The 16,218-nt window shown below is 50.0% G+C and overlaps 1 protein-coding gene across 5 annotated transcripts in view; it reads right to left on the bottom strand.

The window, feature by feature from the left end:
- Nucleotides 1-14,798, bottom strand: part of FGFR3 (fibroblast growth factor receptor 3) — a 58,187-nt gene extending 43,389 nt beyond the window's left edge. For 4 of the 5 annotated variants that reach the window (XM_087736290.1, XM_087736291.1, XM_087736292.1 and 1 more), the window contains exon 1: nt 14,609-14,798. In XM_087736290.1, the coding sequence (XP_087592416.1) occupies nt 14,609-14,783 (175 nt within the window). In that variant the 5' untranslated portion in view covers nt 14,784-14,798. The remainder of the gene's footprint in view (nt 1-14,608) is intronic. The other variant, XM_087736294.1, reaches the window with a different exon arrangement.
- Nucleotides 14,799-16,218: the final 1,420 nt, after the last annotated feature.

The raw sequence follows: 16,218 nt of genomic DNA, 5'->3' as shown, positions 1-16,218 counted from the left end.
TAAAGGAACAGGCAATAATGGGGTTTTCCTCAAAATCTGGCCAGACTGCGCAACCAAAGACTTTCTTTGGTTCCCCACTCAAAAGACGAAAGAGCGAAGCAACCACCACCCATATCTATCTATCTCACAGTTCTGCACTCCATTTTTTTTTTAACAGAAATAAAAGAACTGATATGAAATGTCCTCCACTTCTTCATCAATGCTCCCTAAAGACAGGGAGCAGCGGAGCAGGGAGGCTTGGCAGCATGGGGATGCTGAGGTCCCCAGGCTGTGCTGCTCCATGTGTCCTACAAGAGCTCCTGGCTTGTGCTGAAGTACCTCAAGGATGCCCACGCAGATGGTTCCTGCTCTCCCAGGTGCCAAAGCCTTTGTGCTTTACTCAAGAGAAGGGCAGCAATGAGCTGTATCAGATCTCAGCAGCCCACGCTCATGGCGGGGATGACGCCAGTCCCAGCCGGGTGCGCGGGTGAGTGCATCCTTGCAGCTGGTTTGCCCACATGTCACACAGCCCACCTCACCCAACCGCGGTGGCCAAAATGTGGTCAACCCAGACCGCTCCCTACTCAAGGCAGAGTGATGGGACACCCGTTAGGGCTGATCCTAGGTGAAGCACAAAGAGACTGTGCCGATCTGTCATCGTCCTTTTGGTGTCTGCCTCTCGTTGCCTCTGAAGAACAGTGGCCAATTTGGCCCCAGCTTTTGCGCAGCACAGCAGGCGCATCCTGGCTTGATCTCAACAGACAGATCCCACAAAATGGCTGATGTTTTAACATTCCTGCTTCTCATGCCTGAGGAAGTCCAAAAATACCTCATTGTTGCAGCAAGCAAGCAACCACCACAAACCCTTTCCAAAGCCAGTGGAGGCAGCTATGGAAACTGAGGCACAGACTGAGGCTTCCCAGCGTCCCAACGGACTGAGCAAAGCTTGTCCCCAGCCTCCATCAGAGCAGGATTGGGTCCTGCCGAAATGTGAAGGCCCTGAGCAAACCTATGTTCTTCAGCATCAGTGCTCCATGCCATCCCTCCTACTTTGCTGGACCAGGCTACCTGGTGGGGTTTTGTAGGTGACACACACCAAGCAATTAGCAAAGTTTGCAACAAGAACTACAGATTACACAAATGAGCGCTCCACAAAGCATAATGAAAGGCGAGAAACTCAATCTTTGGAAATATTTTTAAACTGTCTTATTAAGTCATTAAAAGAATAAGCATGTGTTGCTGAGTAAGTCTTTTGAGTTATTTTTTCTGGGCTCCTCCTCTACACCCTCGTTTCCTTCCTAAAATCCTTCAAAACTTCATTACTTTTGGAGTTGTGACCTCCAGGGTGGGTTTTCAGCTATTTAGTGAATTCTAGCAAAACATTCACCACCTCTTAAGTGCTCTTGCAGATGAATTTTTAAGCAATACGTAAGTTCGCCAGGCCCAAAAGTTTAGGTTTACCTCAGAGGAACTTTTTAGGGATGCAAAGACTCATGGTCCCTTTACAATTCCCAGGCAGGCCTGGCCCTGGCAGTTACTTGTGATGCTTTTCTGAAGTGGCCTTTGAGATCACATGGCATCAGAAAAAATTTGCCATAAAACCCCAACCTTTCCCCTTCGGTTCACAGCTATGCAGCTCCCAAATCCCAGCTCCTCTGCATTTCCCTTGCACTTTTAATGCGTGCTCCTCTAATCTTCATTTAATGCAGGCAGCTGGCTGCAAATACCCCTGAACAATGACTTTAATCCTAAGTATCCTGAAGCCCCCCCCCTTCCTCCCCGCACCAAAACTGAAGAAAAAATAAAAAGAACAGCCTCATGATAGCAAGATGGAGAAATCCAAGCCATCCACTGGGCCAAAGGAGCAGAAAGACACAATGAGCTAAATTTTGCCTGGTTTGCTAATTAAAAACGGAAGCTACCCCACTCCGGAGCTAAGGCAGGGAGCGGGGGGAGTTTTCATGCTATTCAAAAAATCGGCTTCCAACTGGGACCATATTCACTCCACATTAATTGTCATTCCAACTACGAGTGTCCTAGTTTCAAAATGAAAACTACTCTCCAGTGTAGCTAGTGAAAACTAACACCAGTTTCGAGGCATTAAACAAAATTTATTGATCACATTTTCCCACCCACTAAAACTTTAATAAGCATTAAACCTCAAACTCCTGTCCCTGTTTCCTCCCTCTCCCCTCTCTCTCCATAAAAAGGGTCAGGCTCCTCTATATGGAGATTAGGACTTAATGTTTGGTATTTGTTTATGAGCCTATCAATTGCCTCTATTTGAGGGGGGGGGGAAAGCACATCTAAAAAAAAACCCTCTTGTACACGGATTAAGAGAGGGCAAAGGTTTAGGGTAGTTTGGGTGGGTTTTTTTCCAACTGATTGTGGGTTTTAGATATATGATGGATCATGTTCATGTGAATGAAAATAAGTCAATATTCCCCTTCTTGCAAGTTTCCCTTGAGTTACATAAAATGGTATTTTTCAAAGATCCCTGTTTCTCCGTAATAAGATGCAGAACTTCCAAGTCTTCTCTGCTAGCTCTTTTCAGCTATGTAAAAGGAAAAATAAAAATTTGGGGGCTGCACTGTCTGCATACTTAGTAAAGAAAACAAAGGCCAAACATTTGAAATGCAAAGGTCAGTGATTAAGCCCAGAAATCCATATCTAGGCATCAAAATGAATAGCCAGATTCTAAGAGTGCTTAAGTGATTTAAATGCAGAGCCTGACCTGGCTCAGCATCTTTCAAAACCAAGCCTGTTATTTCAGTGCCTCAAGCGAGATTTAGGTGCCAGGTACCCAAGTTGGAGAAGTTTAACAGTAATCTCCTTTTGGGAAGTCTGATCCACTTTAATCTGAAGTCGCAAATGACAAATGAAGATTTTGTTATTTAGAAAGCACATCTAACTGAAGCTGCAACACTTTGTCCTTGTGCTAAACTCAACTCTTACCCTTCAGCATTAGTAGAAAGAGTTGGGAGAGATGGCAAAAAAAAAGTGGATGTCAAAAATTCTTTTATTTCTCCTCTTTAAAGAAGGCTGCTAAAGGGATTAGACAGCTTTGAGTTCACTGCTCTGTTAAATCAACCTTACAATATTTTTTCAGCTTGTTTGACTTGCTGTTTCTGTATACATTTGTGTTTTCACCTTTCTGCATTCAAATCCCACGCTTAGCGTTTGTTCTGCGCTTCTTACAGGAAACTTGGTCCATTCTTTATTTGTATTAAGTCTACAGAGTTATAGAAAACAGACTTGGAAAACAATCCCTAAATTAGCAGGACTTACTGGCTTCCATGCATACGCGCGCACACACAGGGCATCGCATACCATCCGACCCAAACGCGGTTTATCATTTCCAGCAGCAACAGCAGGGCATCAGGTTCACCAGAACGGACCTTTTAATGGTCTCCTGCAACCGTATCTATTACAGCGGGTTTCGGACTGCACGTAATAAATTAAGAGAGAGTTCAAGGAAGTCATGCGTGTCTCGGTTTTAGTGCTCCCAAACAATCATCTTCTACGAGCTGTACAACGTTAGGCTCCAGTAACGCCAGAAGCAGGCGAGACACCTCTATACACAGCTATTTTCATGCTTCTGCAAGGAGATGCACTCTCTGCAGAGGATCGTTTCCAGTGTCCTGCAGCAGGACATGGCAGGACTTTCCACAGGCACTTTCAGACATCTGCCCTGTCCTCCACAGTCTGATTTTCCCAGCTTTTTTTCTCTTTCTGTGAATGAGGACCCAAGCATCCGAGTGAGGACGCAGCAGGAACAGTCATTGCAACAGGCAAGCAAAGGAAGAAAGAAAACAGCCATTTCTCTTCTGCAGACAGAAAACATGGATGATAAAAACTGAGCCCAGCAGCCACCTGAGGGCTGGATTTGTCTAAAAGTCAGGCACCGAAGCTGAGCTTCAGCCATGCTCCCTTGGGTGGGATGGGTGGATGAACCACCACCTTGTAGCACTAGTGAAGACATAAAGTTAGACAACCTCCCCACATATTTACACCTATTTATCCATGTGGATGTATACACCCATAAGTGGAGCAAGAGCTGCCCACAGCAGTCTGGCCCCTCCACTCTCTTTCCAAGGGCGGGTGGCTAATTCAGAGTCATCTCCTCTTCCTCCCTGCCCACAGACACCACATGTTGCTCCTCCAACTGCTCCTTCTCATCCCCAAAACAGCCAGGCTCAAGCACCAGCTGAAGTTATTACTGCAAAGACTGCACTGCTTGTCCACACCTCATTTGCTATGCACTGGGAGAAGGGGGGCAGAGAGGGAGAAAACCTCCACTTCAAACATTTACACGTATTTTGAAAGCACCTGAGGAGGTTTCAGGCCCTTTTTGCCAGGACTAACACATTCCACCCACAAGATGACCTTGTTCAGAGCGCACAGACGGCTCCTCCCAGGAAGGATTTACATTGCGTGGGGTCAACAGATCCAGCACAGGCGGGCAGCGACCCACCGCTGAAACCGGAGCGGTGGGTACAAACCTGCCCCTTTTTGCCACTGCACCGAGGGAGACGGGGCAAAGGAGAACCGCTGCTGTCCCCCCCCGCCACCTCTGTGGTGCCCATCCAAACAATGAAAACTTTCCCGATGGAGAAGCCCACTGCCTTCTCAAATCCCAAGGTCCCAGCATGCTTACACATAAAAATGACGCAGAAATCTCATTCCTTCACTAAATACTACACAGGCTGGAGTCCCAGTACAACTCAATGAACACTTTCTAGGAGTTATTTGCCTTTTGCCTGGGCAGATCTCACAGCATTTCTGCGGCAGGAGGCTTCAGGTTTGGGTTTCCTTTGCCTCCTTGTCCAAATAATGGCAATAGTAATTGAACCACTGGCCAAAAGAGAATTAAGTGTGACTCTCTCGTCTGTACTCTGAGGGTTCCCATTTGCTCCCGCAGCTCTCTCTGCTCTACCTAAAACAAGGGCAAGAGAAGTTGCTGCTGTCAAGGTGCCTCCCTCCGAGATACCCAAGACTGAAGGAAAGCTGGAGTATCTGTAACACAGTACCTACACTGTGTTTATTGGAACTCCACAGTATTTACTGTATTTATATTGTATCGCAGCTAGGATGGGAGCTGGGGGTGCCGGAGGGTGGCTTTATCCAGTATCTTCAAGACTAGTATCAGCACCCCCCAATAGCCGCTTATACCCTTGTTCCCAAGCCAGGGAAATCAGGAGCCTGGAAAGCCTGAAACTTATTTTTACGCTTAATTACAGATTTCCAGTGCCTGACACCAGGCCCTCACTCATTACGCTTTTGACACTGATGCCTTTGGGCCGAGCTGGAACAAATGCTTTGCGCTCGCTCATCACTCACTGTGTTCACAAGTGTTTAACTCAGAAGAAGGTGGGTGATGGATTTGTAGCAACTTTGGGCAGGGATGCAGAGAGGACACCATCTGCCATTTCTTAGTTCTTTTTCTCCTTCCTTTCTGTAATTAATCAGTTCGCGGATTGGGAGGCAGAGTTTCCTTGCAGTCTCCTCTTCGGATCACCCCTGCGAAGCAAAGGCTAAGGACACGTCAGGGCGGCCGCAAGGTCTAAGCGCTGCCCGTGGAGCGTGAAGCAGCATTAGGACCGGTCAGTGGGAGTGCTGGGCTCCCAGCCCTGCGGCTCGTCCCACCCAGGGGCCTCCCGGGGCCCAACCCACCGCACGCTGCAAGAAAGAGGCTTTCTGAGTTTTCCCTGGAAAAAAAAAAAAATAATGCTTTCACAGAAAGCTGCGAAATCATGTATAACACACCGGCTGTAAAAATGAATATAGTTTTTATTTTTTTTTCCCAACTGCATTCACTCACAGCTCATCTCTCACGCAGTAAATACCAGCTAATTTATGCACCTCCATTTACCAGCCCCCCCACTTCTGCATGAATCTCCAGCCTATTAACATAACTATTTAAACTGGACATGTTTTCTTAAACACTCTTCTTCTTTCATAAACTGCCAAGTGACAGTTGTTTACTGTCAACAAGCCTGGGTACTCTAAGACGGGGAGAAATATGCCCTTTCAAAAGGCAGACATATCGGCTACCAAAGGAAGATTAAAATCTGGTGTTTTTCTCTTCTCCCTCCCCAAAAATGCTTTATTCATACAGATACACATGATACAGATCAGGAGAGATGGTACTATGCCTAATTCCAATCATACTTTTAATTAAAGACAGGCTGATGGAGGATTTATCTTTGGTTGCAGATGCTAGTTGTCAGGGCACACTCTTAACTCCCTAATCTTCCCATTGCAACTGGTTTTTCCTCTTCACTTTTAGCCCCGATACCCCCATCTCCCAAAGCACATCTCGGGGAATCAGCATGCTCACCTTGCGCAGATCCTGCTACGGGATAGAAACAAAATGCTTGCCCGGGGGAATCTATATAGAGAAGTTAAAAAATTTTAAACAAAAATCAAATCACTGGTTAGTTCAAGACCTACAGTCTCCAAACAAGCTGCTGAAATATTTTGCTGGGACGGAATTTCTTGTGCTTGAGTCTTGCACGTGAAAGGGGGAGATATGGAAAAAAAACCCCAAAACCAACCCTCTAAGAAAACTCTTTTTCCCTTGCTCTGCCTGCCCATGAAGTGCCAGGAAAGCTCCTCCGCCAGCTCCTGTCCCCGTGCAAGCGGCCCCGGCAGCCCCATCCTGCCCACGGGCAGGGCCGGCTCGGTCCCGGCTCGCTGCAGACCCCCGCGGGGGATTATTAACACTTTCCCCGGCGCATTGTGCGGCTGGCAGATCACGGCGCTGGGGGCTAATGCCGGCCGACACTGATATGATGGCAAGGAGGATGGGGCATGAGGAGATGGCGGCCGGCGCTGCGGCTCGGCTCCACGCAGGACTCGTGCCAGAGTCACGGGGGGCTCAGACGGTGGCCATCACCGTTGCCTTTGGGGCCCGTGTTTGGGCTGCGATGCTGCCGCTGGCTTGCATCAAAGCTGGAGTTATAAAAAGTGGGACGAGAAGCGAAGGTCTGCGTTACAGCAGGTTGAGAGGAACGGGAGGTCACGGAGAGCCAGCGCCAGGGATGGCCCCCATGAAGCAGTGCCGGGCATCTCCCCACCCCCAAACCGGGGAGCCCTTTTACCCTCCAAGTTTCCTCTGCTTGTTAAAATGTTTGGGTCATTAGAAAACTTTCCAAACAATCCCTGCTTATGCTAAATAGCTGCTCCCACCACGATCTGTGAAGGGCTTCAGCCTGCTCCCTTGGAAATCAATGGGGGCTTTTTTGCTTAGGATTCAATAGGAGCAAGATCAGGACCTCGAGACCTCATTATTATTTTTACAGGACTATGAGCAGCAGAGAATGGCAAAACCCCCAAACAAAGCAACAACCCTCCGAACCGGGAGCCAAACTCGCCCTAAAGGGTCTTTACAAGCTCTGCCAAGCATCAAAGTAAAATTAAAAATCCAATTCTTGGAAGCTTTTCAGTTTTTTGACAGGGAAAGGGTAAGGTTGGTAAAGGCTGGTCTCATCACCTGAATCCAGGAACACCTCCCGTAGCTCCCTGCCCTCAAAAGAAAAGCCCCCACAGATGCGTTTTTTGCCTTCCCCAGGGGGAGTGAGTAAGGGGGGATGAGTTGTCAGTCCGGGGTAATGCACATTGCCCTGTGGTACCCCCTGAAGCCCAGAGCAGAAACACCCTGAGGGCTTCCCGTGCTGCTCTCTGCCCCATGCCACAGCGAAACCCCCCAGTAAGTCCCTCTGAAGATCCACCACCAGCAGCACGGGACCAGATGGCTCCTGGAACGCGGGTCCTGCTACTGGGACCACGTCTGCACCCCATCTCTGCAGGGGCCAGGTGCTGCCCACCTTTTGTGAGAGAAGCCTCAGAGATGCTCTCATCCTCAGCACCCTCCTCGGAGCTCTACGACAGTCAAGTTCTCCACTTCTTTCCTGTTACTTTGCATTGCTCCTCTCTCCTGGCATCAGTCAGAACTCACGTACGCACCACATAACCACCACAAGGTTTGGCCCCTAAGCAATACCCAGCTATTTTGCTGACTCCCATACACCCAACTCGCCCCAGGCCAACTCCAAAATGCTTCAACTCCATTACTTCTGGGTACTAGCCCATTTCTTATAACCTAGCAGTGATCTCGTCTCCAAAGCTTTACCGATTTCACTACGTCAGCTGAAATACTTTGGTAAGATTCCTTGTGAACAGCACAAGGTAGTTTGGTGCAATAAAGGCACAACTGTAAACTGCTCCACTTTCCAGGGAAAAAGCATTAAATGAAGATAAGCCGACAAATACTTTCATCAGTTATCAAACAGGAGGAGCTGGGAAGCCACCCTCACGGGTCTCTGGCATGCCATGGTGTGCCATGATTGCCTGTTACTCCCTTTCCCTAAAAACCTTATACTCAAACTAAGGGATGCAGCGATGGCTTGGCTCCTTGGGGGAAAAGGAAAAGAGGGGAAAAAAAAACCCAAACCAACATGCTGCCATGTGTCAGCTTGACATTGTCAGGTTGTTCAACAGCTCACGGTACAACCTCTGGGTGCCAACACCAACGCTGGGGTCCTCATGCTGCGGCGTTCCCAGGGAAGAGTGCCTTCGGCACACACCACAGCTCGCAGAGCTTCGCTGGCTCGCAGAGAGCGATCCTAGACTGCGTCCTTTCCTCACCCGAAAACTTGGAACCCTTCTCGCTTCTGAGTCATTAATACTTTTAACCCCTCGCAACCTGCAGAAATGGCACAGCCCCAGAATCTCACAGATGCTAAACGTGTAAGCACATGGTAATTGTTTTGCATACAGTTCTGCGTGATAAAGAAATCTCCTTCCAAGTTTTAATATAACCTTTTTATTTAACCAACTCTTTATCTTCCCTTGCTTTCTGGATTTGAGAAAGCAAGGCCAGCACACAAGACCTACCTCCCCCTCCGCAATAAATACCACATCTTTTTTAGATGAATACATCTGAAACTGAAGCAGTTACTGGAAAAGTGTTTTCTTACTTGACTGTGCTGCTATTCTTCAAAACAAAGCTTTGCTACATTGTGTAACCTGAGTGTCACAGCAAAAAAAAAAAAAAAAGAAAAAAAAAAAAGATTTAACTACCTGGCTAGTCCCTATCCACCTGCATGCGACAACCCCCCAGATAGCCTATCAGAGCAACAGGGCAGGTTTACATCTGATTACCTTTCACATTTTAACTATGAAGTTTACCCAAGGTTTTACTCAGCTCCTATCTCACAGTTCTTATTTGCTTTTGATATTACAGAAACTTCCTGGTCATTCAAGCCAAGGAGCAGATACTCTAGGGGTAAGCACACCAGGAATACCGCGTTCACCGCAGGAATAAAAGCCATTCTTCACACATCCAGGGATTTAAATCATATCTACGGCACTTGGCAACTTGAGCTGTGAGCATATCGGAAAGGGGGCACCTGGACTGTCAGCCTGACTTCAGAGAAAAAGTACTTTTTTTTTTTTTTTTTTTTTTTTAACAAGATCACCAGATAAACAGCCAAAAGAGGGGCAAACAGTAAACTGATAAGCTATGCAGGAGGCCAAGGAAAAAAAAGTCAGAGTGTAACAAGGTATTTTGACATGCTGTCGGCATCGTACATGTCTTCAGACATGGTTTTAGCCCCGCATTTGCATAGGGGGTGCTGTCGGATTTACTCCTCCTAGCAGCCCAGGCAGCCCGCTTTCACATACATACCAGGAATGGCTTTGCTGAACCGCAGTCCCATTTGCTGCAAAAAACTGAGGTATGGTGAATTTTTACCAAGCCACCATCCTCTCTGGCATCCAGCCTCATACGTGGAGAAGAATAAATTTTATTAACTAAGCGGTATTAAAAGAGATGAAACGGCAAACACTGAAACAGCTCCATCAAACCATGCTACCAAATGGCTTGGAGGGTGCTGAGCTAGCAGGTAATTTCAAGATGCCTTTTTTTTATTTCTTTGAAGGGTCAGAAAAAAGAAGAAACAGGTATGCAGAGCCAGACAAACCCCCAGGACATCAGAAAAGTTACAAGCACGGAGCACACTAGGAAAAAGAGAAAAGTCTATTCAAACAGGGAAACAGAATAAAAATAAAGTCAGTTTAATAGACTGTCTGTGTATCAGGTCCAGCCTAGCTGGGAAAAAGTCGCCTGACTGGCAAGGTAATTTCACCTGTATTTTTAGTAGAAATATCTGAATTTGTAACATTCCTGCTGGTTCTACTCCACAGATACTAAAAATGGCCAAAAGCTAAACTATGAGAACATGGCCACTTCTCCACCTATTCTGAAGCCTCAGGGCTCACACCCAGCCTCCTGCACTGGATCCTACATACTTCAATGACCAGCCAGAAAAACCTACCAGCAGGCCATGCCTTAACCTTAGCTGAAATTAAGGTTCAGCTAATGCTTTCAGTCACAGCTCTGCGTGCCAGCGGACAGATCACGGTCAGAAACATCTTGGCCAAATGCTTTTGTAAACTGGAAGTTTTATTAACTGCTCAGAAACTGGGGTGATTCCCTGTCTTTTAGGGTCTTTAACTGAAATAGCAGACGTATGCAGCGAATTTTCAAGGAGGACAGCTTTCTAAGCATATAGTTGCCTATCAAAGGTCACTTTTATTGACCATACTTTAAGAGGAAAAAATTTTTCCAGCCTTATTGAGGGGAAAAAAGTCCTCCCCTAGCTTCACACGAAATTTCAGCCTTCTCCAGGCAGCAGATTGGGTCCCACTGGATGGAAATGGTCCAGATACAGCAGGGATGCAGCAATCAAAACTTCTTTAGTGTTCGCCTAACTTCAAAAATCACGCTCAGGCAGGCTTCAGGACAGGTATGCTTTCCCAAACAGTGCTGAAGATTTGTTGGAGTGAGTCGTAAAAGTTAACATGCTGGTCAGAGTGGCTTACTTTAATTGCATGATTTAATTAGAAGATCAACACTTCGCTACACAATTTTCAGATTTACTTTCATCATGTTCCCTACTCAGTGGTTGTTAATAAAGTCTTAATTAAAAGAAAAAAACCCTCAGATTTAATTGGAGTGACCCTTGTCAATATGCGTAGAAGACGGGATGCTATACAGCTAGTACCGAACGCATTAATGAGTCAGTCTCCGCACTGGAACAGACTTTCTAGCAAACTATTTGCTAGGTAGAAATAGATTTTAAAAAAAAAAAAGCCAGCCATATTTCATCATCCTCTATTTTATTGCTCAGTAAAATATGCTAGTTTCAACATTAAAGACTTAATTAGCTTTTTCAGCTGCTGCTGTTAATGAGAACAAATGGATCAACTTTTAATCTCCAAACTGTACCGCTCAGAGCTGCCCACTGAATCTAAAGGGTTTCTGGTCTCAGGCACGAAGTAGGAAGCACCGTCCAATATATAAGAGACTCTTTTTAGAGGGTTTGAACGCGTAAACCCCAAGGCCGGCTGCAGGAACGGTCAGTGCCATTTGGCACTCCCTTCAATACCCTTACAATTTCAGGGTGAACTTTGAAACACTCAGACACACAAAGCAAAGCGATGTGGATCGCCATACCCTACCCCTTGGACCCGCCGCTGGACGCACGCTGGAGGGCTACAGGACCCCAGGTTGCCATCAGCTGCATGAAGAAAAACATTGCAACCAGTGCATCACCAGTTCTTTCCAGGCAGAAAAGTCACAGGAACCGGTATGTGCCCCACCATTCAACTTGAAATCCCGAAACGGCACCTTTTCTGCTATTTTGGCTTGAAGACTGCCTGTGCAGTAACTCTGGGTGACAATTTGACTCCAGCACTGCACAAGGAAACTTCAGTTCTTGCTCCTGGCAGATTGGGAGAGCTCTCCCCTTCCCGCACAAACCAGCTCTCTATAAAACTCTCTCAATGCACACAGATAGCCTTAGCGGCTAACTAGCGCAATACAAATCCCAAGAAGCCCAGAAATGCCCTTTTTCACGTATACCGTATGCAGACAGACACATACAAACCAGCTACGGGAGACAGGCTGGTTATCAGAAGTTTTTAAAAGCAAAACGCTGCCATTTCAGTTGGTCTGCTCTCTAAGAGCAGCCAGCATTACTTGACATTCACAAATCGTACTAAGTAATATCTTTATCTGAATACTAATGCAAATTGGACGGGCTTTTTTATATTGATGTCTATTCTGTGGCTGCTGAATAGAGTGACCGCATGCTCAAGGCTGCAAAGGAGTTCACTGACCTCCCTAATCATCTCTGTCATAGCCCCTGAATGACAAACACATTCAATCCTGCCTCGCCTCTCTACTTTCATTCATAAAAAAAAAAAGGAAAAAAAAAAGGAGGGGGGGGAAAATTTGACATTGTTCTTCCTGCAGCAGCCCCGAGAAAGGGAGAGAAGAGAAACTCAGCCCAGATGAGGCCCCTGGTGTTTTTAGTTTAGCTTCTATTCAGCAACAGCCCCGCCATCTGCCTCCTTCCTGCCAACAGCCGAACACCTCCCTGCGGAGATGTTAAAACCTGCACCCCCTCCACCTCCGCTAATAGCGAGTATTCATATTAGCAAACATACACATACCTCGAGAATGCCTCCCTTCAATGTGTGTTTTATGTAGCTGAGTATAGGCACAAAGCAGTAGCTGTTATAGCCTTCACAGCCCCGTGTGGAGAATTAGATCACTGGGGAAAAATCCTTCCAAGCCCCTTTATGGAAAATAAGGCCTTAGACTGTAAATGCAAAGCCCAACGAACAACAACCCTCAGTAATGAGCCAATACCCCATGGCCCATTTGACTAGGAGAAAGAATTTGCTTTTTACCATTCAATTCAAAAAGACTGAAAAAGTAAAATGTGTTTTTACTTGGCTCTGAAGGTTTATATTCTTTACAGTTTCTTTTGCACAACCTTTTCCCCCCCAGGTCGGACGGGCAGCGGGTGCCCCCGTGCTTCGGCGCGGAGCTGGGCGAGCAGCGCCGGCTTCACGCTTCCCCGCGCACGTGGTCGGTGGCAAGAGAGCCACCGGCATCGCAAGGCTCCCCCTGCCCTCGCAGCCCCCCACCCATGGGACCTCCAGCAGCTCACAGTGACGGGGCGACCCTTGGAGACATTGCTGGGCGTTGGGGTTAATGGGAGCCCTCCGCTCAGGGCCAAATCCTGCTCCCAGGGAAACACAGGGGGGTTTGACAGCAACGCTTTTACTTTGGAGAAAGCTGACAGAGCAGTAAGAGAGCCTGTCCTGAGGATTTCCACCGGTGCCCCGGGAAATCCCAACCCATCGCTCAGTTTAAAGATAGCACCAGAGAGACACTTCCCTCAGCGTGAACCCCGGGTACGCCACTTGTTACAACGCAAACAGCATCCTAAAGCCTTAACGTCCAAAGGTGTCTTAGAGCACGGGAAGGGTTTAGCCCCACTTGAACACATCATCAACCCGAAGATGCAGGTGGAAACCCAGGGGACCGCCAAAGCAGCCACCGAGGTTGCTCCCCACCTCCGTGGGTTGAACTGTGCCCGAAGTGACAGTGCCAATACGTATTTCAGCCTAAAATGGACAGAACCGGGGACACGTCGGTTCTGCCGCTCCCCACCCCTGTGACCAGCCCAGGCTGCTCGCTTCCTCCCGCGCACCGACCTCATCTGCTCTGACCAAGTCGCTGAGATGTTGCCCCATAAATCAATTCTTTTGGCTGTGAAAAATGAGCCAAACGAGTTACACTAAGAATCTGGTGTTTTATTAGGACTTTCTTGAAAACAAAACCAACCCCCGGTGTGATTTATAGCTTCAACCAAAAGGGGTATGAAAGTAATGCCCCCACCCCCCAGCCTGCACGAAGCCCATTTATTCCCCTGTCACTTTTTTGGCAAACAGGCTTCAAACCCTTTCCTGAACAATGGAAACTTTCTGCCGGGTACACGCAATCCTGAAGACGGGGGGCTGCGAGGGGGCTCCCTTCCATTAAAGAGCTTTGAAAAATAAACAGGGACTCAGGTAGCAGCTGAGGCGTATCAGAGAGACACGACATTTAAAAAAAAAAAAAAAATCAGCTTTTGTCCGACGTGTTAACTTTTTTTCGCTTGCAACTGCAGTGCTGCCACTCGAGGGGAGATCTTTACTGGCTTCCCCGAAATGCTGTTCCCTTCTCAGCACCGCCGCACTTCTTAAGCTGCGATCCAGCGTGTGCGCACCCGGAGCTGTCGCAGCTCCAGTTTTGCTCCCACGATGTGGATATAAATGACCCTTCCTTACTTTTCCCACCCGAAGACCCACAGCCAGCGCATTTCCGATGTGCGCTGAAGATGCGCTACAGACCTACGGAGGCACCTTCCCTTCCCCAGCGCAGAGAGGGGTCAACCCCCGGGTGTTGCATGGACTGCCACCGCTGGGAGAGGACTCCTAGGCGACACGGATCGTTTTACAAGCAGCTTTTCCCCACCTGGGCACCTCTGCAGCTTGCCCGAGCGGCGGTGAGAGCAGGATCACCCCGGCCCGGCTGCCGCCTCCCCGGCCCGGCGCCGCGTTTGCAACTCCCGCTCCGAAGCCGGCCCCGGCGGGCTCCATCCGTCCCCCTTCGAGAGAGGGGGGGGACCTGTAGCGCTAAACCCGACCCCCGTGGTTGCCGAACCCCCCCTCACCTCCCCTCCCGCTCCGCAGCGCGGAGCACATGTGCGCGGCCGCGCAGCCTTACCTGCCGGCTGCCCGCCGCTCCTCTCCGCCGCCGCGCCGCCGCCCCGCCGCCCCGCCGGCATCCCGCCGACGGCCGCCGCCAGGCACAGGCACCAGACGGAGCCCCAGGCCGCCCGCATGCCTCCGGCCCGGCGCCGGGGCAGCGCGGCCGCCGCCGCACCGCCCGCCTCAGACATCCCCCGGCCGCATGCTGCCGCCGCTCACCGCTCCGCTCCGCCGCCGCGCTGCCGGGAGAGGGAGAGAGGCGCTCAGGGGGAGGAGGAACCCCCCCGCCCCTGGTGCCGACACGGGGGAGAAAAAGGACAAAAAACAATAATAAAAAGGGAAAAGAGTAGTAAAAAGGGGGAAAAAAGTGGTGCGGGCAGGAAAAAAGCGCAAGGGGACGCGCGCAGCCCGGGCGCGGAGCGGCGGCGGGGCGCCTACCTGCGCAAGCCCCGCGGCCGGCCGCGCACCGCGCATGGAGGGCGGGAGGGAGCGAGCGCGCCCGCCGAGCCTCCGCCGCCGCCGCCCGCCGCCGCGGCGCTCCTGCGTCTGCCGGGCCCGGAGCGGGCGCGGAGCGGGGCGGCCGCGATGTCCCCGCCCGCCGGGCCGGGCCGCCCGCCCCGCCGCCCCGCCCCGCCCCGCCCCGCCCCGCCCCGCCGCCGCGGGGGGCCGCGCCCGCCGCCCGCTCCGCTCCGCGCCCGGCCCCCGGGGCTGGGCAGGGCGGGGGGGGGGGGGGGCCGCCGCCGGCAGGGGAGGGGGGCGGCCGGGAGCCGCTGGGGGCAGGCGGCGGCCCCCGCCGAGTCCCGGGGTGAAGCGGGCGGCCTTTTCCCGTATCGATGGGATCCAAGTTCGCTCAGAACCCCGCGGCGGTGCGCCCGTGCGGCTCCGGAGCGGCACCCTGCGCCGCCAGCGCACCCGTGCATTTTCTTTTTCTGGCCCATTTTCTGAAAAGAGGCAGTGGGAGCGGGCTGAAGGGGGATGGGACAGAAACTCCACGCAAAGCGTTGGCTCAGCCTGAGGGCTCGCACAGCAAATGGGCAACGCACCCGCTCCCCCGGTACCCCAAAGCCACCAGCGTGTAACCTGCTTCGAGCACCCTGACTTCACCCACCAAACACCCAGAATCGCTGTGTTTTATTGATGCGAGTAATCACAGCCTCCACGGGCTCTGCATGTTTGCTGCCGCTGACTGGACTAGCTACTTTAATAAAATCTGATTAAATGTCGCTTGTATCTAGTAACGATTACGATGATCTAGTCACTATCGTAGTTATGGTTTGGGATATTGCGGTCGTCTCAGAGACACCCAACACGGCCGAGTTGCCTAAGGGACGCGCATCAGTTATTGCTGACAAGCGATCCGAGCTGCTTCATACAGAGAAGTCACAGCTCTGCTTTAATCCCCCTTGACGTAGCGACTCATTCACCGAAAATAGATGCACATATTACCAGAGCTGAAAATGTTGTGCACAAGGGGCCCAAAAATCCCAACCTGTGGAACAGTCAAGCCGAGGTTGTTTGGGTCAGGGAAAAAGCTGGGGCAGTGCGGAGGTTTGGCTTCCAGCGAGGGCGTACGGCGGGGACGGCTCGCGGCCGCTGCGGAGGGCTTGGAGTTCGCGCTGTTGTCGC

The sequence above is a fragment of the Nipponia nippon genome, unplaced genomic scaffold (assembly GCF_047370975.1).
Source record: "Nipponia nippon isolate SJK-2023a ecotype South Korea unplaced genomic scaffold, ASM4737097v1 scaffold_6, whole genome shotgun sequence".
Taxonomy (NCBI): domain Eukaryota; kingdom Metazoa; phylum Chordata; class Aves; order Pelecaniformes; family Threskiornithidae; genus Nipponia; species Nipponia nippon.
The sequence above is the reverse complement of the archived record's forward strand: the minus strand, read 5'-3'. Positions and strand labels throughout refer to the sequence as shown.